At 45.1% G+C, this 22,639-nt stretch overlaps 1 protein-coding gene across 1 annotated transcript in view; it reads right to left on the bottom strand.

Annotated features, from left to right (window-relative positions):
* Window positions 1-312: 312 nt before the first annotated feature.
* Window positions 313-22,639, bottom strand: part of ggt6 (gamma-glutamyltransferase 6) — a 71,215-nt gene continuing 48,888 nt past the window's right edge. The window contains exons 3-4 of the mRNA XM_072591719.1: window positions 11,714-11,827; window positions 313-2,687 (exon numbers count right to left, since the gene is read on the bottom strand). Of these exons, the coding sequence (XP_072447820.1) occupies window positions 1,417-2,687; window positions 11,714-11,827 (1,385 nt within the window). The 3' untranslated portion in view covers window positions 313-1,416. The remainder of the gene's footprint in view (window positions 2,688-11,713; window positions 11,828-22,639) is intronic.

The raw sequence follows: 22,639 nt of genomic DNA on the forward strand, positions 1-22,639 counted from the left end.
CCAGGGAGACAGCACACATCAGCTTGTGAAGTGCAATCTTTTTAAAATTTAAAACTGAACTGTGGTTATAACTACTCTGACAAAGAGCTTTGACAGCTCGCTGAGGTGATTAATCTTGGACATTATATCCCATCAACATTAACTGGGTCCTGGGAAAAGTGACTACCTGTACTCCTGTTCAATAAAGGTGCAACATGCACAATGCTAATCAATTGCATTCTGAACCTTCACATTTAAAACAAAATTTTAGTATAAAAGAAACATTAGCGCAATGCCAAAGAGCTTGTAGAAAAAAAAGCTTCGACTGAGATATCTCCATTCACACTTTAATGCAATCCCCTTTATGCAATCTGCCAAAGGAGGTGGGATTTGAAAGCAGTCACAATCAATGCAGTTCAATCCCTGTTCATATCCTCGAGGGAAAATCCAATAAGGACGCATTTACTAGCCCTGCTTGGCCCCAGTGCAATCTGATCTTCCAGGCAAGGCAGAACAAGGCTTGATGGATATATCATCGAAAGGCACGACTCCTAGCTTAATGCAGTGCAATCAAATCTCTTCAACCCACCACCAGGGAAATACATGAAATACTGAGAGATGAGAGGTCAGTAATCATCATAAAGAGGAAGAGGCACGTTACTGTTTAAGTTGGATACCCTCAGTCAGAATGGGTGATGGTCCTGCAGTGTCTGGTCGTGGCATTCCCTGTTGTTAATTCACATTTTCAGCACTTACACGTTTCGTTTTATTAAAATAATACATATTTAATTAATGTGGGATTGTTGCATGCAATTCTGCTAGCGTGGGATTAGCAACTGGTTTTATGCAAGAAGTTTTTTCAAAATGAATGATCCATAAATTAAAAGACAGATTTACATTTCTGTAGCACCTGGACCTAGCCTCACGATGTATCCAAAGTGCTTTACAACCAATGCAGTGCTGCTGATGCAAAGTCTCTGTTGAAATGTAGGAATTGCAGCAGTTATTTTGTGCACAGCAAGCTCCCACAGAGATCAATGAGTCAAGGGAGAAATAATCTATTGTCAGTATTGATTAAGGAATAAATACTGACCAGACACAGTGGGACAACTCCCTTGCAGTGCATCAAAAAGTGCTCTGATGCTTTTAAATCTACCTGAGAGAGGAGACAGGTCTTGGTTTAATGTCTAAATCAAAAGAAATGATGTCTGACAAATATGAGACGTGCCCCTCAATACTGGAGGGGAGAGCACTAATGAGGAGGTAGAGGGTGACCATACAATTCAATGACGAGAGGAGGTAGCAATCGAGGAATGAATTTAAGGTGGAACGGGGGAAACTTAAAAACTCCCAAAATCATTTAGGAGAAGCCAGCTGGAGGGGACAGGGAAGGAGACATTGTCTATTCATTCTGAACAGAACAGCAATACCATAGTGTTAATAACCATCAGCATATAGATGTGCTTGCGGTTGTCCAAATGCACTGATGTGGCCCAGATGGATTCCCATCATTGTGACAGTCACGACTGCTGCAGTTTCATTGACCAGTTCCAGCTCGGGCTCCTCCCGCAACAAGAGGGTATAGATTTCAGAATCTCTCCGTAGTCCGGACACCAGCTTGCGCAAGGTTCCTCCCTCTCCGACATTCAGGTAAAAGTGGGGACCAGAGACGGCTTCCTTGGTCGACCTCTCAAAGTAAACTTTGTTCAGCACCATCTGAGCGATGGCAAACGGGACAGAGGATCCTCCCGTGCTCACCACGGCCACGAGATCATCCCCGCCCCCAGTGGTCAGCACTGCCGGACAGGCCCAAAGGTGGATGTCAGAATCCATTCTCCTGGTGAAATCACTAAGGAAAATTCCTGTGGAAGGAGACAGGAACCCCGCCCCGAAGGCACTATTCAGGGAGCCCACCATCGCCAACATGTTACCAGAGTGGTCAATAACCACAACCTGACTGCCGGCCGGAGATGTCTTGTTGGAGAGTTTGTTCTCTCTCTGTTTCTGGCGGCTCCAGGGAGCGGGTGACGGGAAGCTGGATTGGCTCTGGTAAACCCGGCAGGCTGCATCCAGAATATCCCGGTAAGCGGCGGACGCGTTTTCTGAGCCGGAAAGGCGCGAGAGCGAGAGGTTGAGTCGCCCAGCCTGCTTCACGATCCATGCCAGGATACCCCCCGAGGCAGGAGGGGGGGCTGCGAAGAGTGAGAAACGACCAAGCCCGCTCACCAGGGGGTTGACCAGGGCAGCCCGCTGCCCCACGGCAGCCCGCACAAATTCCTGCTGACCCTTCCTCGGTAAGTCTCGGGCCAGCCGCTGAGCGAGGGACTCTGGGAAGTTGGCCTCTCCCATCTCTGTGCTGACCCTCTCAAGGACGTCGGCCAGCTTACCGTTGGTGGTGTTGACCCCTGCTCCTTTCAGCTGCCGCCCCCCGTCACAGAGGATCGGGCACAGGTCAGTCCCCCGTATCGCCGCCTCTTTTGCGGCTCCCGCCAGGACGCGATCGACAGGGAAGCCCTTTCTCGCCAGCTCCACCGGCCGCTGGAACAGCTCGGCCCAGGCCAGGCTGCCGTGCTCTCGGTGCAACAGCCGGAGACCCTGGAGGGTTGATGGGATACCGAAGCTCAGGTTCAAGGAGTCCACGGGATAGGCGTTGAGAACCTTCGTCACCCCCAACATTTTGCTGTGGAATATTGCAGAGACAGCACCACCTGCAGCAAAAACACAAGTCATGAAACTGGACACATGTGACCAAGTCACACACACTGCAGACGGCAAAACTCCTGCCTCAGAGTCAGAGAGGAAGATAGATTCATGTTCCGTTTCACCAACTCGAGTGTGAAAGCTTACTGCCCTCCTGGAAATGTTATCTTGCAAGTGAAAACCGAGGCACAGTCTGTCTTCCCACTTGGACTGAAAGATTCCAAAAAATTTATTTTGTTTGATAGCAGGAGAATTATCCTCAACTGAACAAAGAAAGCAGGAGGAGGAGGCCATTTGGCCCTTCGAGCCTGTTCAATCATTTAAAATGAGTGTGGCTGATCATCCAATTCAGTCCCCTGTTCCCACTTTCTCCCCATACCCTTGGATCCCTTTGGGATCGTAATGCATCGAATCCCTACAGTGTGGAAAGAGGCCATTTGGTACATCAAGTCTGCACTGACACTTCAAAGTTAAGAGTGTGTTGCTGGGAAAGCACAGCAGGTCAGGCAGCATCCGAGGAGCAGAAAAATCGCATGTCAGGCATAAGCCCTTCATCAGGAATGAGGCTTGTGAGTCAGGACCGACAGATAAATGGGAAGGGTTGGTGTTTGGGGAAAGCTAGCTGAGAAAGTGATAGGTGGATGAAGGTGAGGGAGAAGGTGATAGACAGATCAGGAGAGCAGTGCTGTGTTGGAGGCTTGGGACTGGGATAATGTGAGGAGAGGGGAAATGAGGAAGCTGTTGAAATCCACATTTATCCCATGTGGTTGCAGGGTCCCAAGGTGGAATATGAGGCATTCTTCCTCCAGGTATCGGGTGGTAACGGTTTGGCGGTGGAGGAGGCCCAGGACCTGCATGTCCTTGATGGAGTGTATGTCAGTGCTGCCACCCCAGGAATCCATCTGGAGACCTTTGTTGCACTCCCTCCCTGGCCAGAACATCCTCCCTCAGATACAAAGACCAAAACTGCACACAATATACCAGGAGTGGCCTCATCCACGCCCTGTATGGTTAGAGCAAGACATCCCTGCTCCTGTACCTGAATGGGATGATGTGTTCAGCCTTGGGGCAGTGAGGTTGGTGGGTGCAGGTGTCCCAGAGATGTTCTCTGAAATGATACGAAAGAAGGCGTCCTCACTTCTAAGACCACTCTTTTCCTGTAACCCTGCATTTTTACCATGGTTAATCCACCTGATGTGCACATCTTTGAACTGTGGGAGGAAACCAGAGCACCCGAAGGAAAGCCATGCATACATGGGGGAATGCACAATACAGACAGTCACCCGAGGGTGGAATCAAATCAAAGTTTCTGGCACTATTTAACCCTAATAAGATTAGATTAGATTACTTACAGTGTGGAAACAGGCCCTTCGGCCCAACAAGTCCACACCGCCCCGCCGAAGCGTAACCCACCCATACCCCTACATCTACATTTACCCCTTACCTAACACTATGGGCAATTTAGCATGGCCAATTCACCTGGCCTGCACATCTTTGGACTGTGGGAGGAAACCGGAGCACCCGGAGGAAACCCACGCAGACACGGGGAGAACGTGCAAACTCCACACAGTCAGTCGCCTGAGGCGGGAATTGAACCCGGGTCTCAGGCGCTGTGAGGCAGCAGTGCTAACCACTGTGCCACCGTGCCGCCCACTATAGCTAATCCCTGAAAACATTTAATGTTTTGGCCTCAACTGCTTTCTATGCCAGAGAATTCCACAGGCTCTCTTGGTAAAGACATTTCTCCTCATGCAACCCCAGGCTCTGATCTCCCCGGTCATCAGGAACATCTATCCGGTCGAGCCCTGCTGGAATATTTATGGATATCTATGAAATCCCTCTCATTCTTCTGAACCCCAGTGGATATTGTCTTAACCGATCCAGTCCCTCTGTGTATGTCAGTGCTGCCACCCCAGGAATCCATCTGGAGACCTTTGTTGCACTCCCTCCCTGGCCAGAACATCCTCCCTCAGATACAAAGACCAAAACTGCACACAATATACCAGGAGTGGCCTCATCCACGCCCTGTATGGTTAGAGCAAGACATCCCTGCTCCTGTACCTGAATCCTTTCACTATGAAGGCCAGCATACCAGTAGTCTTCTGCACCACGTCCCTTGTTCCTCAATTAGGAATTTATCTCACTCTTCATGGGAGCTTGCTGTGCACAAATTGGCTGCCAGCTTTCCTGATATTGATGTGCAGCCACTGTTGCATTAAGTATTTCAAAGGTCACTGGAAGTTGTGAAAGGTACTATCTAAATAAAAGTTCCTTCCCTTTAAACCATGTTAGTCAAGGCATTGAATAATGAGTATCTTGAACAGATAAAAGGATAAGATCTCAGAGACCCTCAGTGGAAACACGGAAACAAGAGGAGAACACTTAACCCCTCAAGTTTCTTCTACAATTTGTTTGAAGCTTTGCTGATCTGCCCCGATTCTCATTGTCTCGTTATACATTCATTGTTAACTTAAGAAATATTTGTTGTGCACAGCCTGGAAAATAACGAGGGTGCAAGTTCCAGATTTCCACAATCATCTGTCCGAAACAGTGCCCGTTCACACATGGAGTTAAATTGAAAAACATATTCTTGGCTCTTTTTTAAATTGAGTCTTTCATGGGACATGGCAAAACTGATGTTTAATGCCCATTCCTAAGTTTCCCTTGATTTGTGGGGTTTGCTTGGCTTCAGTGCTTTGTTGAGACTTTGTCGCGATTGATACGACTGAGTGGGAGGGCAGGTTTCAGTTGGCAGCTGAGAGTCAACCAAATTGCAGTGGGTCTGGAATTCTACATGGGCCAGACCAGGTAAGGATGGCAGATTTCCTTCCCTTAAGGTTATTAGTACAACATAGAACATGACAGCACAGGCCCTTTGGCCCTCAATGGTTTCACAGGGCAGTACAACAACCTGAAGCCCATTAAACTTACACACTTCCATTCTCTTCCATATGCCTTTCCAATGACCATTTAAATGGCCACGAAGTTGGCAAGTCTACAACTGTTGCAGGCAGTGAGTTCTGCACCCCTACTACTCTGAGTAAAGAAACTACCTCTGACATCTGTCCTGTATCTATCAACCCTCAATTTAAAGCTCTGCCCCTTTGTGCTAGCCATCACCATCTGAGGAAAAAGGATCTCACTGTCCACCCAACCTAACCCTCTGATTACCTTATATGTCTCAATTAAGTCACCTCTCAAAGTCTTCTTCTCTGATGAAAACAACCTCAAGTCCCTCAACCATTCCATCCTTGTAAGGCCATGTCTCTATATCAGGCAACATCCTAGTAAATCTCTTCTGAATCCTTTCCAAAGCTTCCACATCCTTCTTATAATGCTGTGACCAGAACTGTACACAATACTCCAAATATGGCCACAAGTGAACCAGATCGGTTTTCATAGCAACCAGTGAACATATAATGGTCATTATTATGGAGGTTGGCTTTCAATTTTAGAATTATTAATCTAATTCCATGAGTTGTCATAGTGGGATTTGAACACATGACCCCCCGAGGCCTCTGGACTCCTGTCTCCTCTTAGAATACTTATAAAAGAAGACCCAATATTTGAACAGAGTCTGGTTATAACTAAGAAATTTCCCATCTTCTCAGTCCTAAAAGGATAAGGGGAGTATACCTTCTAGGATTGAGATGAGTAATTTCTTCACCAAGAGAATGGTGAACCTGTTCATCCTGAATTGATGGTACAAAGATGAAGGAATACAGGTTTAATGTCGTGGCAAAAGATGCAGGGCAAATGGGAGGAAAGTTTCTGCTTCTGCAGGCAGTGTTAACAAACAAGGTCTTGCAGGTGGTCGAAGTCAGAATAGTCACAGGAATCTGAATGGACACTTAGAACTTACAGGGCTCGCGGTGAGAGAATGGGATTCTATTGTTCATCAGGGAGCCAGCATTGACTTGATGGGCCAAATGGTTTCCTGCTGTGTTACGAATGACTTTTCGATTCTTTCAGGTCATCCCTCAGTCATCCCTTTTCGAAGTTAAAAGGTGGATTTATAGTGTTTCATACAGTGACTGTGAAAGTCATCGCTTCACAATTGCTACGACATCAATAAATACTCAGTTGCTGGAAGTGTGTGTCTTCCACTTTCTGAGTGAGAGATTTAATGTTGACATTAGCGGAGTTCCAATGAAGCTGAACGGTCAAATTCCACAGCTGATTATTAACCATCTTTCTCTCTTCAACCTTTTCTCACTGATTCTCTCCCTCTCCCAGCTTCCTCCCTGAAATAGACAATTTGTGCATCACCTGCAAACATCTAAGAATCTCCACTCTCCCTACACTTAATCATTGATCTATTCTATTAGCAGTGAGGGCTCCAATACTGAACTCTGAAGAATTCTGCTAGAAACAATTACAACTTTTGCTTCCTGCCACGTTGCCTCAGAGGTTCTAAGCAAATAATCTTGGGGCTGTGGGTGGGCTATTTAACCTTGCAGTCGAGAGTGTAGTGCTAGAAAAGCACAGCAGGTCAGGCAGCATCCGTGGAGCAGAAGAATCGACGATTCAGGAGTAAGCCCTTCATCAGGAACCTTATGCCTGAAACGTCAATTTTCCTGCTCCTTGGATGCTGCCTGACCTGCTATGCTTTTCCAGTACTATACTCTGGACTTTGAGCACCAGCATCTGCAGTCCTCACTTTCTCCTATTTAAACTTGCAGATAATTGGAGCCTGTATTAACCCCAAATGTACACAAACACTCTGAGGCTCTACATAATAACTGAGACATGACCTGTTAGCCTTCCATCAGTTGCAGGAAAACTATAATACAAATCTATAATAGAAGGATCTATAATAGATAGAGACCTGGTTGACAGTGATTTGATTTGTGTTTGCGGAATGTGATGATCCTGTGGCTTTAAGAGATGTGTTTTGTGTCCTGGTTTCGTTTAGACAGAGATTGGGGAACAGGTGCTGAGCAGTCTATGAGTAATGATAAACAAATTGTGAAGCATTGGGTTTTCTTCTTTGAAAGTTGGAACAATAGAAGCAGCCTGAATGGGTGTGATCGAGCTCTCATGGAACCAGGGACTTTAGGTTTAGTTTCCAGCAGTTGCTGTTGGGGTCTTGAAGAAGTGGAAGCTATTTTTCTCTCTCTCTCTCTCTCTCGATCACAGCCAAAAGCTGCAGGTTGTCTTCCTGGGCTGTTGGATTGCATGAGAGACAAAATCTGTTTTTATGAATTTACCTTTTGCCAAGGATGTGTTTATGAGATGTTACGATACTGGAACAAGGTTAAAAAGTCACACAATGCCAGGTTATAGTCCAACAGGTTAATTTAGAAGTATTAGCTTTCGGAATGCTGCTCCTTCATCAGGTAACTAGTGGAGTAGGATCATATTGGAACAATTATTTAGTTAGTAAGTTTTCCAATAGAGTTAAGTTAATCCAAGTTCTTCTTTCTTTTGTTGTATTGTTATTATAGTGTTTGAATAAATTGTGTTTTGCTTAACACTGAATAATTTGAGCAATTGAATTTCACCTGGAACACAGCACTTCCCTCTTTAAAATAAAGAGAGTCTGGGCTTTCTTCTCAATATATTTTGAGAGGGTCTGGTCTGGTCCATAACAGGAAATTGAACTTTTTTGAAGATGTTACTAATGAAACTGATAAAGAAATGGCAATGGATTTTGTATGCTTAGCTTTTCAAAAGGCTTTTAAGTCATGCACAGGAGGCTAGTTAGAAAGATTACAGCACACTGGATAGGAGGTAATGTACTGGCATGGAAAAATGATTGACTAACAGATAGAAAATAGAGTGTAAGAATAAATGGCTATGTTAGGGCGGCACGGTGGTTAGCACTGCTGCCTCACAGCGCCAGAGACCCAGGTTCAATTCTCCCCGTGTCTGCGTGGGTTTCCTCCGGGTGCTCCGGTTTCCTCCCACAGTCCAAAGACGTGCAGGTCAGATGAATTGGCCATGCTCAATTGCCCGTAGTGTTAGGTGAAGGGGTAAGTGTAGGGGTATGGGTGGGTGGCAGGTCGGTGTGGACTTGTTGGGCCGAAGGGCCTGTTTCCACACTGTAGGATATCCCAAGGATCAGTACTTGGCTTCTAGCTATTCACTATAACATATGTATAAATGATTTGAAGTTGGGGATGTAATATTTCCAAATTTGCAGATGATACAAAGTGACGTGGGAATGTGTGTTATATCAAGATATAAAGCAGCTTCAGGAGGACTTGGATAGGTTTAATGAATGGACAAGAACATGGTAGATGAAACATAATGTGGAAATATGTCAAATTATTCACTTCAGTAGGAGAAACAGATGTGCACAGTATTTTTTAACTGTAAGAGGTTAGAATGTGTAGAGGTACAAATAAACCTAGGTGTCCTTTTCAATAAGTCACTGAAGGCTAACATGCAGATTCAGGAAGCTGTTAGCAAGGCGAATGGAATGTTAGATTTTATCGCAAAAGGATTTGAGTACAGGAGGAGTGTGGTGTTGCTTCATAGAAGCAGAGAAGACAGGAGTAAGAGTAAACCATTCAACCCCTCAAGGCTGCTCCACCATTCATAAGACTATGGCTGATCATCCACAATACCCTAATCCTACACTCCCCCCATATCCTTGATCCCTTTAGCCACAAGAGCTATATCTACCTCCTCTTTGAAAACACGCAATGGTTTTGACTCAATCACTTTCTGTGGCAGTGAATTCCACACGCTCACCACTCTCTGGAGGGAATAAAGTTCTCATCTCAGTCCTAAAATGTTTACACCTTATTTTTAAATGATGACGCCTGGTTCTGGACTCCCCCATCATTGGGAACATCTTTCTTGCATTTATCCGGTCTTGTCCTGTTAGAACTTTATAGGTTTCTATGAGATCACTCTGGTCCTTCTAAACTCCAGTGAACACAATACTAACCAACCGAATTGCTCCTCATACAACAGCCCTGCCATCCCAGGAATCAGTCTGGTAAACCTTTGCCGCACCCCCTCTGATTCAAGAACATTCTTCCTCAGATAAAGAGACCAAAACTTGACACTATATATTCCAAGTGCGGGCTCACCGAGGCCCTGTACAAGTGCTGCAAGACATCCTTGTTCCTGTACTCAAATCCTCTTGCCAAGAAAGCCAGCATACAGTTTGTCTTCTTTGCCATCTGCTGCCCCTCCATGCTTACTTTCAGTGATTGGTGTACAAGGATACCCAGGATTCATTGACCAGTCCTACTCTCAATTTACAGCCATTCAAATAATAACTTGCATTCTTATTTTTGCAACCAACACACACTCTGTCTATAGGAGCTTAAATAAACTGCACCTACAGTACAGTGTGTAGTTTTGGTCTCTTTATCTCAGGAAGGACATTATTTCAGAGAGGGAGCAGCGTGAAGGTTCACCAGACTTGTTCCTGGGGTGGGGGACTGTCCTATGGAGAGCAATTGGGCAAACTGGGCAAGTATTCTCAGAAGTTGTGAAGAATGAGAGATGATCTCATAAAAACTTACAAAATACTTAAAGGGATTGACAGGTTAGATATTTCCCCTGACTGGGAATCAAAAGCCAGGGACCACTATTGAAAAAATGAGGAGGATGCCATTTCGATTCAAGATGAGGAGAAAATAGGCCATTCTGTCTGTGGAGAATTCAAATGTGAATTTACTCAGTAGGTTGTGAATCTTTGAAATTTGCTACCACAGAGTGCTATGAAAGCTGAGTCTTTGAGACTTTTAAGGTAAAGATGATAGATTTCTGATTACTGATGGTGTACAGGATTAGAGGGATGAGGGTGAGGAAAATGTATCAAGCAACCACGATCACACTGAATGGCAGGTCAGGCTCCACAGGCAGAATGGCCTATGCTTTCCGATGGCTAAACCTACGTTATTCATTCAGAAGTTAACTTAAATAATCTTCACTGTCATCCTGGATAGGATCAACTAGCGGCTCCAACCATGCCTATTTCTGGTCAGGCTTGGATGTGACCATAGGAGGCATAGTTAGTAAGTTTCCAGATGACACCAAAATTGGAGGTGTAGTGGGCAGTGAAGAAGGCTACCTCAGATTACAACAGGATCTTGATCAGATGGGCCAATGGGTAGAGGGGAGTTTAATTTAGATAAATGTGAGGTGCTGCATTTTGGAAAGGCAAATCAGGGCAGGACTTATACACTTAATGGTAAGTTCCTGGGGAGTGTTGCTGAAGAAAGAGGCCTTGGAGTGCAGGTTCATAGTTCCTTGAAAGTGGATTAACAGATAGATAGGATAGTGAAGAAGGCATTTGGTATGCTTTCCTTTATTGGTCAGAATATTGATTATAGGAGTTGGGAGGTCATGTTGCAGCTGTTCAGGACATTGGTTAGGCCATTTTTGGAATATTGTGCGCAGTTCTGGTCTCCCTCCTTTAGGAAGGATGTTGTGAAACTTGAAAGGGTTCAGAAAGGTTTTACAAGGTCAGAGGGTTTGAGCTATAGGGAGAGGTTGAATAGACTAGGGCTGTTTTCCCTGTAGCTTCAGAGGCTGAGAGGTGACCTTATAAATTCATGAGGGGCATGGTTAGGGTAACTAGACAAGGTCTTTTCCCTGAAGTCGAAGAGTTCAGAACCAGAGGGCATGGGTTTAGGGTGAGAGGGGAAAGATTTAAAAGGGACTTAAGGGGCAACACTTGGATGCAGAGGGTGGTGTGTGTGTGTGGAATGAACTGCCAGAGGAAGTGATGGAGGCTGATACAATTACATTTAAAAGGCATCTGAATGGGAAGGTGAAGAGAAACAGTTTTGAGGGATATGGGCCAAATGCTGGCAAATGGGACTACATTAATTTAGGATATGTGGTCGGCATGGGCGATTTGGACCGAAGGGTCTGTTTCCATGTTGTACATCTCTACAACTCTTAAGGAGTAGATATATTGAGGTTTGTTATCAGAGAGGCATCGAGGAATTCACTGGCTCAGACAGTAAGTATCTCTAAATCCATGCACAGGCAGGACCCCCACCACACCCTCCCTGAAACAGAAACTCCACATTGCCCATTATCAGTGCCCTTGAGTCTCACGGACCTATTCCGGTACTGTGTGGATGCACCACTCCCAAACACAGCATTGCTGCAACTCCAGCATCGACTGCATTCCCACCTTCAATCAGGATCTCCTTCGCAAAGCTGGAGCAGATTTCTTCATGGTGTAGGAAAGAAACAGATGGCATTCAATTAGTATAGTGCTCACCGCTGAGCATTCCAGAAATAACCATTATTGCAAGTTAGAATTTATGACCTGAAGGAGACAGTAAACAGAAGAGGTTGGCAGGGAGTGATTGCAATAATAACTATACCACCTACAAACTAATCAATAGATCACATTATTGGAATCTCCAGCAATGAAAGATGCTTAATCTCCAGCTCACTGCCACAGAACAGCACAGCATGAGAAATGGTCTATTTTTCATTTCCATTATATATAATATTGTTCAAGAAAGACTGAAAGATGCTACTCAACTGGGTTGAGCAGTTGGAGGATGTTATGTGATGAACCTTCAGCAATACATCCAGGTTTGGGAGCTCCCTGGGTGGTATTATCACTAGGTAATCAATCCAGATTTGTTCTGAAGACCCAGGTTCGAATGCTGTCTTGGCAGATGGCGGATTGTGAGGTGGATAAAAATCTGGAACTAGAAGTCAATTGTCAGAAAAACCTATTTGGTTTACTAATGAGATTTAGAGAAGGAAATTTGCTGTTGTTCTCTGGTCTGTCTCACACACAAGTCCAGACCCACAGCAATACGCTGCCCTCTGGGCAATCAATGCTGATCAAGCCAGTGAATGAATGAATAAAATTTGGCTGATGAGCTTGAGGGACTGGGATCTGGAAAGGCTCACAGAGTTGCATAAAGTCATTGTAGTCTTTTTGAGTCCAGGTTTCGGTCAGATGCACTGTGTGGGTCTGAATGTTAACCTGTAGACCTGAGGAGGCGACTTCAAATGATTTTGTGGGATCACATGTCACTAACTGCAAACACCTCTTTTGCTTCACAAGACATCAAGAGATGGGGTAGCACAAAAAAAAAGTGCTTTTGTGCTTCCCATACTGGATTGATCACTACACAACATTTAACACACATCCTAATGGGCAGCCATGTGACATTAGTAATAATCAAGAATGCTCGTGGACCTTAAGCAGACTGGCAGGCACATTCCAACTCATTAGCTACCTGGTGATTCATTTGTCATCATTTCAGGAAATTTTCACAGCTTCAGCCTTCACTGATGAGTAACAGGCATATTGAAAAGCCAAGCTTCACAGCACAGAATTGCTACTTCTTGTCTTATTTATTATCTTCTCACAATTATCTTTTCTCCAGCCTGTTTTATTGGCTTTGACCCTGGTTTCACTAAAACACAATCTCTTAAAGTGCTCCTTGATAAGCTTACTCCTGAAGAGCTGCACTAATATTTTTTAGGACATTCTTCTGAGAACTTTCCATAGAAATCAGACCTGCTACTTTTGTTCACTTCGTCTGGAACCCTCACCCATTTTTAGCTGACACTACCAATGCAGCACTGAGAGAACTTGCAAGATGACTGCTGCTCCCTCAGTCAGGCTGCAGATATCCCAGGGTGCTATTCCATGGCAGCATTGGAAGTGGTGTGCAGGGATATGGAGAAGAGGCAGGAGATTGGCATTAGGTAACAGAACTGGCACAGGCATGATAGGCCAAATGGCCTCTTACTTCTCTGTAACAATTGTGGCTCTATTTCAAAGGCAAGTAGTCAGTAAGGGGTGCTGGACAAGATTTATCCTTTAATCAGGACCACTGAAGGCAGATTATCTGCTCGTTAACTCACTGCTATATATGGGAGCTTGCTGTGCATAGTTTGCCTACCATATGTTCAATACTGCAATAGTAGCTACACTTCACTGGGATTTTAAGGGGTAGCAAATGCTTTAGGACTTCCTGGGAATGCGAAAGGTGCTATATCAATGTAAGGATTCTCTACTGAGCTTCACTGTCCTCTCCACGCAGACTTTTTTTCTAAGTTAATTCATGGGATGTGGGCATTGCTGTCTCAGCCAACATCTATTGTCCATCCTTAATTTCTCCAAAGGGAAGTTAAAAATCAGCACACTACTGTGGGTGTAGGGTCACGTGGAGACTAGATGAGGTAAGGTTGGCAGATTCCCTTCCCTTCCCCATGAGTGAACTAGATTTCATTTTGATAATCGACAGTGATTATGTAGTCGCCACTGGCCTAACACTGGTGGGCAGCACGGTGGCACAGTGGTTAGCACGGCTGCCTCACAGTGCCAGAGACCCGGGTTCAATTCCCGCCTCAGGCGACTGACTGTGTGGAGTTTGCACGTTCTCCCAGTGTCTGCGTGGGTTTCCTCCGGGTGCTCCGGTTTCCTCCCACAGTCCAAAGATATGCAGGTCAGGTGGATTGGCCATGCTAAGTTGCCCGTAGTGTTAGGTAAGGGGTAAATGTAGGGGTATGGGTGGGTTGCGCTTCGGTGGGGCGGTGTGGACTTGTTGGGCCGAAGGGCCTGTTTCTACACCGTAAGTAATCTAATCTAATCTAAATTTTAATTAAGTACTTCTATTGAATTTATCACTTAATTCCAATTAAGTAAGTAATGCCAATTCCAAAAAATATATGACAAATGAGATCACCAAGACTTGCCTGACTGATTGCTACTCAGGACAAAAGCATCGTGTTTCATTAGTAACAGAAAATAACTATTTATTATAACAGTTAACTGTAACATAAGAAAAAGAAAGGATTGTTAATCTTTTTGTGAAATTATCACGATACCCCTTCAAACGTATTAACATATATATTAATGTAAACAAAGTTTGAAATATCACATGTCCAGACAACAGATGGAAAGTTTTTTTCCACAGTCTTTTTGGTTTGAGCAATGATAATACACTATTGTCTGTGGGTTGATAGACTTTCTTTGATTTCATACTTGATCAGTTTGACTTAGGTTTTTTCTCTTGTTTTGAATTCTCTCTCCAAAGCTTCCTTGGTTTTTATGCTGCTTTCCCAGATAGCGTCCAAGAGGGAGGGAGGGATGATTTCTATTTGTAGGCTCTGAATGTTTGTTTAGTTATATTGTCCAACGCCCATTTCAGTTTGTAGTCCCCACAATAAAACATTTGGTCTCTTATAGTGAAATCTGAATTTATATGCCACAGTGGGACCCATACCCCTGCTTCCAGAACATTAGTCCGGGGTCTGGACAATGAGACCGGTGACATTAACACTACATCACTGCTGGTAAAAACAATGACTGCAGATGTGGAAAGCAAATACTGGATTGGTGGTGCTGGAAGAGCACAGCAGTTCAGGCAGCATCCAACGAGCAGTGAAATCGACGTTTCGGGCAAAAGCCCTTCATCATTCCTGATGAAGGGCTTTTGCCCGAAACGTCGATTTCGCTGCTCATTGGATGCTGCCTGAACTGCTGTGCTCTTCCAGCACCACTAATCCAGTAACTACATCACTGCTGCCCACTGCAAAACGGAGTCTTCAGCACTACCACTCAAATTTCAGTCCTGATAGACCCCACTGTCATTTCAGTCTTGCAAGATGGGCAGCATGGTGGCTCAATGGTTAGCACTGCTGCCACACAGTGCCAGAGACCCAGGTTCAATTCCCACCTCAGGCAACTGTCTGTGTGGAGTTTGCACATTTTTCCCCATGTCTGCGTGGGTTTCCTTTGGGTACTCCAGTTTCCTCCCACAGTCCAAAGATGCGCAGGTCAGGTGAATTGGCCATGCTAAATTGCCTGTAGTGTTAGATGCATTAGTTAGGGGAATGGGTCTGGGTGGGTTGCTCTTCGGCAGGTCGGTGCGGACTTTTTGGGCCGAAGGTCCTGTTTCCACACTGTGGGGAATCTAAATCTAATCTAAAACCCCTCTGGCCAGAAGAAATAGGAGCAGGAGTAGGCCAATCGGCCCATCAAGCCTGCTTTAACATTCAATAAAATCATGATTGATCTTACTGCAGCCTTAACTCTTCTTTCCTGTTCCCTATAACCCTGCGCTCCTTTTTGATCAAAAAAAATACAGATTGTTTTTGGCATTCAGTTAAAGCCCTGCCACTTATTTGCTAGTTCCACGTATCCTATTCTTCAAACGATCGTGATATATGAAGCCCAGTCTTAACAAAGACCCTGCCTGCTCAGTATTTTCAAAATTGGAAACAGAAGACTTGGGGGCAGAAAAGTGGGATCAAGGTTCAATCGTTTAGACAGACACAAGTCTCTGAAAGCCTCTTCCCCAGAGGGCAGTGAAGACAGTGAATATTTGTTTTAAGGCAGAGATAGATTGACTCCTTTGTCAATTAAGAATCTAAGGGGAAAAATAAGAGGAGGGCAGGAAAGGCTAGAGACAGATCAGATTTACGAGGGGCAATGACCTAGTGGTATTATTGTCAAACTATTAACCCAGAAAATCAGCTGATGTTCTGAGGACCTGGGTTTGAACCCAAACACAGCAGGTGGTGGAATTTAAATTAAATTATAAATATCTGGAATAAATCATGTATATATTGATGATCATGAAACTATTATTAATTGTCAGAAAAACTGGCTCACTAATGTTCTTCAGGGAAGGAAATCTACCTTCCTCACCTGGTCTGGCCTACATGTGACTCCAGACACTCAGCAATATGGCTGACCCTCAACTGTCCCCTGAAAAACAAACCACCCTCTCATTCAGTTGTATCAATTGCTACGATGTCTCAACAAAGTAGTGAGAAGAGACAGACCACCTGGCATCAACCGAGGCATCGGAAAAGACAATGGTGGAAACAGCCATATCAGCCTGCAAAATCCTCTTCACTAACATCTGGGAGCTCGTGCCAAAATTGGAACAGCTGTCTCAGAGTGGTCAAGAAACAGCTTGACCAAGTCATGTCTCACAGAATCATACCTTACAGACAATGTCCCAGGCACCACCATTCCTGGATATGCCCTGTCAGGTCAGACTCAGAAGTGGTGGCACAGTGGTGTACAGTCAGGAGAGAGTTGCTCTGGGAGTCCTCAAAATGAGGTCTCATGGCTTCAGGTTAAACATGGGCAAGGAATCCTCCTGCTTACTAACATATGCCATCCTCCCTTGACTGATGAGTCCGTAATCCTCCATTTTGAACAACAGTTGGAGGAAGCACTGAGGTTGGCAAGGGCACAACGTGTACTCTGAGTGGGGGATTTCAGTGTGCACCACCAGTAGCAGCTTGGCAGCAGTACTGCTGATTGAGCTGGATGGGTCCTAAAGGAGGTGGCAAGGGAACCAACAAGAGGAAAGAACACGTTGACCACACCCTTACCAATCTGCCAGCTGCAGATGCATCTGTCTGTGACAGTATCGGTAAGAACGACCACTGCGTAGTCCTTGTGGAGACAAGTCCCACCTTCACATTGAGAATGACCACAACCAACTGATCAGACCTAAGCTTTGCCACATCCAGTTATGAATGGCAACGAACAATTGAGCAACTCAGTGGAGGAGGAGGTTCCACAAATATCCCCATCCTCAGTAATGGAAGAATCTAACACAAGTGCAAAATGTAGGCTGAAGCTTTCGCAACAATCTTCAGCCAGAAGTGCGAAGTGGATGATCAATCTTGGCCTCCTCCCAGCCTTCAGCTACCTCGATTCATTCCACGTAATATCAAGTGTGGCCGGACAGGCCGCCCAAAATGATGGACTTATGAATAAATGAACAATAAATGAGACAAGCCTTGGCCAAAAGTGACAGTGCTCAAAGACTTCACAATAAACAAGCTGCAGAATCCAGACAGGCTGCAGCTACAGACAGACAGTACACAATTGAGGGTAAAAACAATGACTGCAGATGCTGGAAACTAGATTCTGGATTAGTGGTGCTGGAAGAGCACAGCAGTTCAGGCAGCATTCGAGGAGCAGTAAAATCAACGTTTTGGGCAAAAGCCCTTCATCAGGAATAAAGGCAGTGAGCCTGAAGTGTGGAGAGATAAGCTAGAGGAGGGTGGGGGTGGGGAGAAAGTAGCATGGAGTACAATGGGTGAATGGGGGAGGGTTGAGGGTGATAGGTCAGAGAGGAGGGTGGAGCGGATAGGTGGAAAAGAAAATAGGCAGGTAGGACAAGTCATGGGGACAGTGCTGAGCTGGAAGTTTGGAATTAGGGTGAGGTGGGGGAAGGAGAAATGAGGAAACTGTTGAAGTCCACAATGATGCCCTGGGGTTGAAGTGTTCCGAGGCGGAAGATGAGGCGTTCTTCCTCCAGGCATCTGGTGGTGAGGGAGCGGCGGTGAAGGAGGCCCAGGACCTCCATGTCCTCAGCAGAGTGGGAGGGGGAGTTGAAACGTTGGGCCACAGGGCAGAGTGGTTAATTGGTGCGGGTGTCCCGGAGATGTTCCCTAAAGCGCTCTGCTAGGAGGCGCCCAGTCTCCCCAATGTAGAGGAGACCGCATCGGGAGCAACGGATACAATAAATGATATTGGTGGATGTGCAGGTAAAACTTTGATAGATGTGGAAGGCTCCTTGAGGGCCTTGGATGGAGGTGAGGGAGGAGGTGTGGGCACAGGTTTTGCAGTTCCTGCGGTGGCAGGGGAAGGTGCCAGGATGGGAGGGTGGGTCGTAGGGGGGCGTGGACCTAACCAGGTAATCATGGAGGGAACGGTCTTTGCGGAAGGTGGGGAGGGAAATATATCCCTGGTGGTGGGGTCTTTTTGGAGGTGGTGGAAATGTCGGCGGTGGAAATGTCGGCGGTTGATTTGGTTTATGCGAAGGTTGGTAGGGTGGAAGGTGAGTACCAGGGGCATTCTGTCCTTGTTACGGTTGGAGGGGTGGGGTCTGAGGGAAGAGGTGCGGGATGTGGACGAGATGCGTTGGAGGGCATCTTTAACCACGTGGGAAGGGAAATTGCAGCCTCTAAAGAAGGAGGCCATCTGGTGAGTTCTGTGGTGGAACTGGTCCTCCTGGGAGCAGATACGGCGGAGGCGGAGGAATTGGGAATACGGGATGGCATTTTTGCAAGAGGTAGGGTGGGAAGAGGTGTAATCCAGGTAGCTGTGGGAGTCGGTGGGTTTGTAAAAAATGTCAGTGTCAAGTTGGTCATCATTAATGGAGATGGAGAGGTCCAGGAAGGGGAGGGAGGTGTCAGAGATGGTCCAGGTAAATTTAAGATGAGGGTGGAATGTGTTGGTGAAGTTGATGAATTGCTCAACTCCGCGTGGGAGCATGAGATGGCACCAATGCAGTCATCAATGTAGCGGAGGAAGAGGTGGGGAGTGGTGCCGGTGTAATTACGGAAGATCAACTGCTCTACGTAGCCAACAAAGAGACAGGCATAGCTGGGGCCCATACGTGTGCCCATGGCTACCCCTTTGGTCTGGAGGAAGTGGAAGGATTCGAAGGAGAATTCTTCGAATTGAGTACACAATTGTACACAATTGAGTACACAATTGACTCAGCAGCTGCAGACAATACAATTTTTCGAAATGAATAGAATTCACCTGAATGCCATCCCCAGGACAATCGGAAGCATTGAGTTGTTTACCAGACGAAGAGACACCTCACATCCTTACATGGAAAGGGCTACTTGACCTACTGGCCCCAACACGTCCAGGAATGGATACCATCGACATGTCAATGCCTGGTGGAGTCCAATCGATCAGCGTGATCGAACCCTGATCGATCTATTGATGGACATCAAAGACCCTCCGAAAACAGCATAAAGACTTCTAGGTATAAGAATCGCCACCATACCACCCTCGGGGGGGAGGGGGCTGGAGGTGGTGGTGGTGGTGGTAGTAATGCAAGACCAACCACCGAGTACAGAAGACACTCCTTGGACTACTGGGAGAAGACGACCAGACGATCATTGCCACATGGATCAAGGCCTAGATCTAGTGTGGTGGGTTATGATCATCCAGAGTTGCATTAGAATACAAGATAGAGCATTAGCTTTATCGTGTAAATTGTTAGCTTATTAAGTATTTTGTTTTTATAATATTAGTTGTGTTAAATGAATAAATACTATCGTTTATTACTATTACGAGTTGACTTGCTGTTTGTTTGCTAAATATAGAGTTAAAACACCCCATGTGGGAGGTGCAACATAGGAAACTGTTAAGGCACTGATCATACAAAGGCTAATGGGCCTGACGACATTCCAGGAACAGTACTGAGGGCTTGTGCTCCGGAACCTGCCAATCTCCTAGACAAGCTGTGCCAGTATAGTTACAACACTGACATCTACCTGACAATTTGGAAAACTGTGTATAGATATAACCTGTACACAAAAAACAGGACAAACCCAACCCAGCTAATTACTGCCCCATTCGTCTACTCTTGATCATCAGTAAAGTGATGGAATATGTATCAACTGTGCTATCAAGCAGCGATACCCAGTTTGGGTTCTGCCAGGGTCACTCAGCTCCTGACCTCATTACAGCCTTGGTTTAAACATGGACACAAAGGGCTGGATTCCAGAAGTGAGGTAAGAGTGACAGCCCCGGATATCAAAGACACATTCAACCAAGTGTGGCATCAAGGAGCCCGAGCAAAATTGGAATTGATGGGTATCGGGATGGGGGGGGGGGGGGGCGGTGTCAATTTATCCCCTGGCTGGAGTCATACCTGGCACATAGGAAGATGGTCATGGTTGGTGGACGGCAGTTGTGTCAGCTCCAGGGCCCCTCTGCAGGAGTTCTTCAGGATTGTGTCCTCAGCCCAACCATCTTCAGTCACCTCATTAAAGACCTTCTATCCATCCTAAGGTCAGATTGGTGATATTTGCTAATGATTGCACAATGTTTAGCACCATCCATGGCTCCTCAGATACTGAAGCAGTCCATGTTCAAATGTGGCAAAACCTGGACAATATCCAAGCATGGGCTAACAAGTGGCAAGTAACATTAAGGCACACAAATGTCAGGCAATGATCATCTCCAATAAGAGACAATCTCACCACAACCCCTTTACATTTAATGGTGTAATCATCACTGAATCCTCCACTTTCAACATCTTTGGGTTAACATTTACAAAAAACTCAACTAGTCAAAGGTTAGGAATAATGCAGCAATTCTAAACCCATTTTCCATGACTTGACAACATGTATGTTATGGTGTTTCAAGCGCTCATCTAAATATTTCTTCAATATCTTCATTGAATGCCTGGATTGTTCATGAACGTGTGATGATGAGAAAGACCTTCTGAGTCACATACTTGGAGAACTAGTGAACAGGTTTAGTCCAGAATCTCCATTATTTATTGGCTGTCCAAACCATCTCCCCTCCCCCTACCACTGCTCCATATTGGCAATGCCTTCATTCAACTATCTAGTCTTGAAAGCTCCAACTGACCATGACGATCTAAAGTCTTTTCACAAACACTTTCAGATATGCATTACCTTTTGCGTGAAAAAGTGTATGCTGGCATTACACTGAATGGTCAAACGCCAATTTTAGGATTATGTTGCCTGACTTATGATTCTAACAGCAGAAAAAAAGGTTTATCTTTATTTACCTTTCCAATTCCCATCATCCTTTTAAATACCTCAATTAGAGCTTCCATTAATCTCCTATTTTCAGGAGAAATGCAACTAAGTCTACACGACTGGTGCTTAGAGTTAAACCCTTTTTACCTTCTTCATATAATGTACATTATGTAACAGAAGATGGTGTTTTGTACATTATAGATCTATATATTAAATATTGTCAGAGTGCAAAAAATGTATGTGTACATCCTGTCACGCTTTAGAGTTGAGGTGTCATAATAATGTGCTCATTCAGCAAAACTAAAACTGAAACAAACACACTGAAGTGAACCAACTGTCAGGGTGCTCAAAACTGTAAGTAATTCAATTTCATGGTTCTGCAGATTAATTACTCGAGGTTTTGCTGGCTTAATGGCTTTAATCAAGGACTTTTGACAGAGTTACAGACTTTGCAACTCCTCACCAGTGATCTATTAACCCAGAGATGATCTGTATGGGGAAGATGTGGAAGATGACAGCAGGAACACACCAAGAACTTTTTTTTTTAAAAAGCCTCAAAGCAAACTCACTCATTCACTAATTTCAGCCAGCAGAACCTCAGGCAACTGACTGTGTGGAGTTTGCACGTTCTCCCCGTGTCTGCGTGGGTTTCCTCCGGGTGCTCCGGTTTCCTCCCACACTCCAAAGATGTGCAGGTCAGGTGAATTGGCCATGCTAAATTGCCCGTAGTGTTAGGTAAGGGGTAAACGTAGGGGTATGGGTGGGTTGTGCTTCGGCGAATTGGTATGGACTTATTGGGCCGAAGGGCCTGTTTCCACACTGTAATGTAATCTAATCTAATCTTAAAAAAACTATATAAACATACAAAGGTAGGAGCAGGGCTAAGCTAGTTCACCCCTCTTTTATTCAATAAAATAATGACTTATTGTTTTTTGACAAGATTTGTAGCTCAGGTTGATGGTAGTATGTCAGTTAGCTCACTGAGCTGGAAGGTTTGTCTTCAGATGTTTTGTCACCATAACTAGGCAATATCATTACTGAGAGCCTCCGGTGAAGTGCTGATGGTATGTCCCGCCTCTCTATTTACAGGTCTTGCTTTCTTAAAGTGGGTGATGTCATTTCCAGTTTTATTTTCAAGGGAAGGTATCTGGGATTGTGTTTATTGTCGGAGTTCTGGTTAGAATGTCACACCTATAAGAATTCTCGTGTGTGTCCTTGTTTCACCTGTCCTAGAATGTGTGTGTGTTGTCCTAGTCAAAGTGGTGTCTTTCTTTGCCTGTATGTACGGAAACTAGTGATAGTGGGTTGTGTCTTTTGGTGGCTAGTTGTTCATTCATCCTGATGGCAAGTTTCCTGCTTGTTTATCCAATGTAGTTTTTTTTTAAACAGTTCTCATGTGGTATCTTGTAAAAAGACATTAGTTTGTTGGTAGTAGCTAATGGATCCTTTAGGTTGTTGTGGTTGTGTTCGCCGAGCTGGGAATTTGTGTTGCAGACGTTTC

This window comes from Chiloscyllium punctatum, chromosome 2 (assembly GCF_047496795.1).
Source record: "Chiloscyllium punctatum isolate Juve2018m chromosome 2, sChiPun1.3, whole genome shotgun sequence".
NCBI classification, from domain to species: domain Eukaryota; kingdom Metazoa; phylum Chordata; class Chondrichthyes; order Orectolobiformes; family Hemiscylliidae; genus Chiloscyllium; species Chiloscyllium punctatum.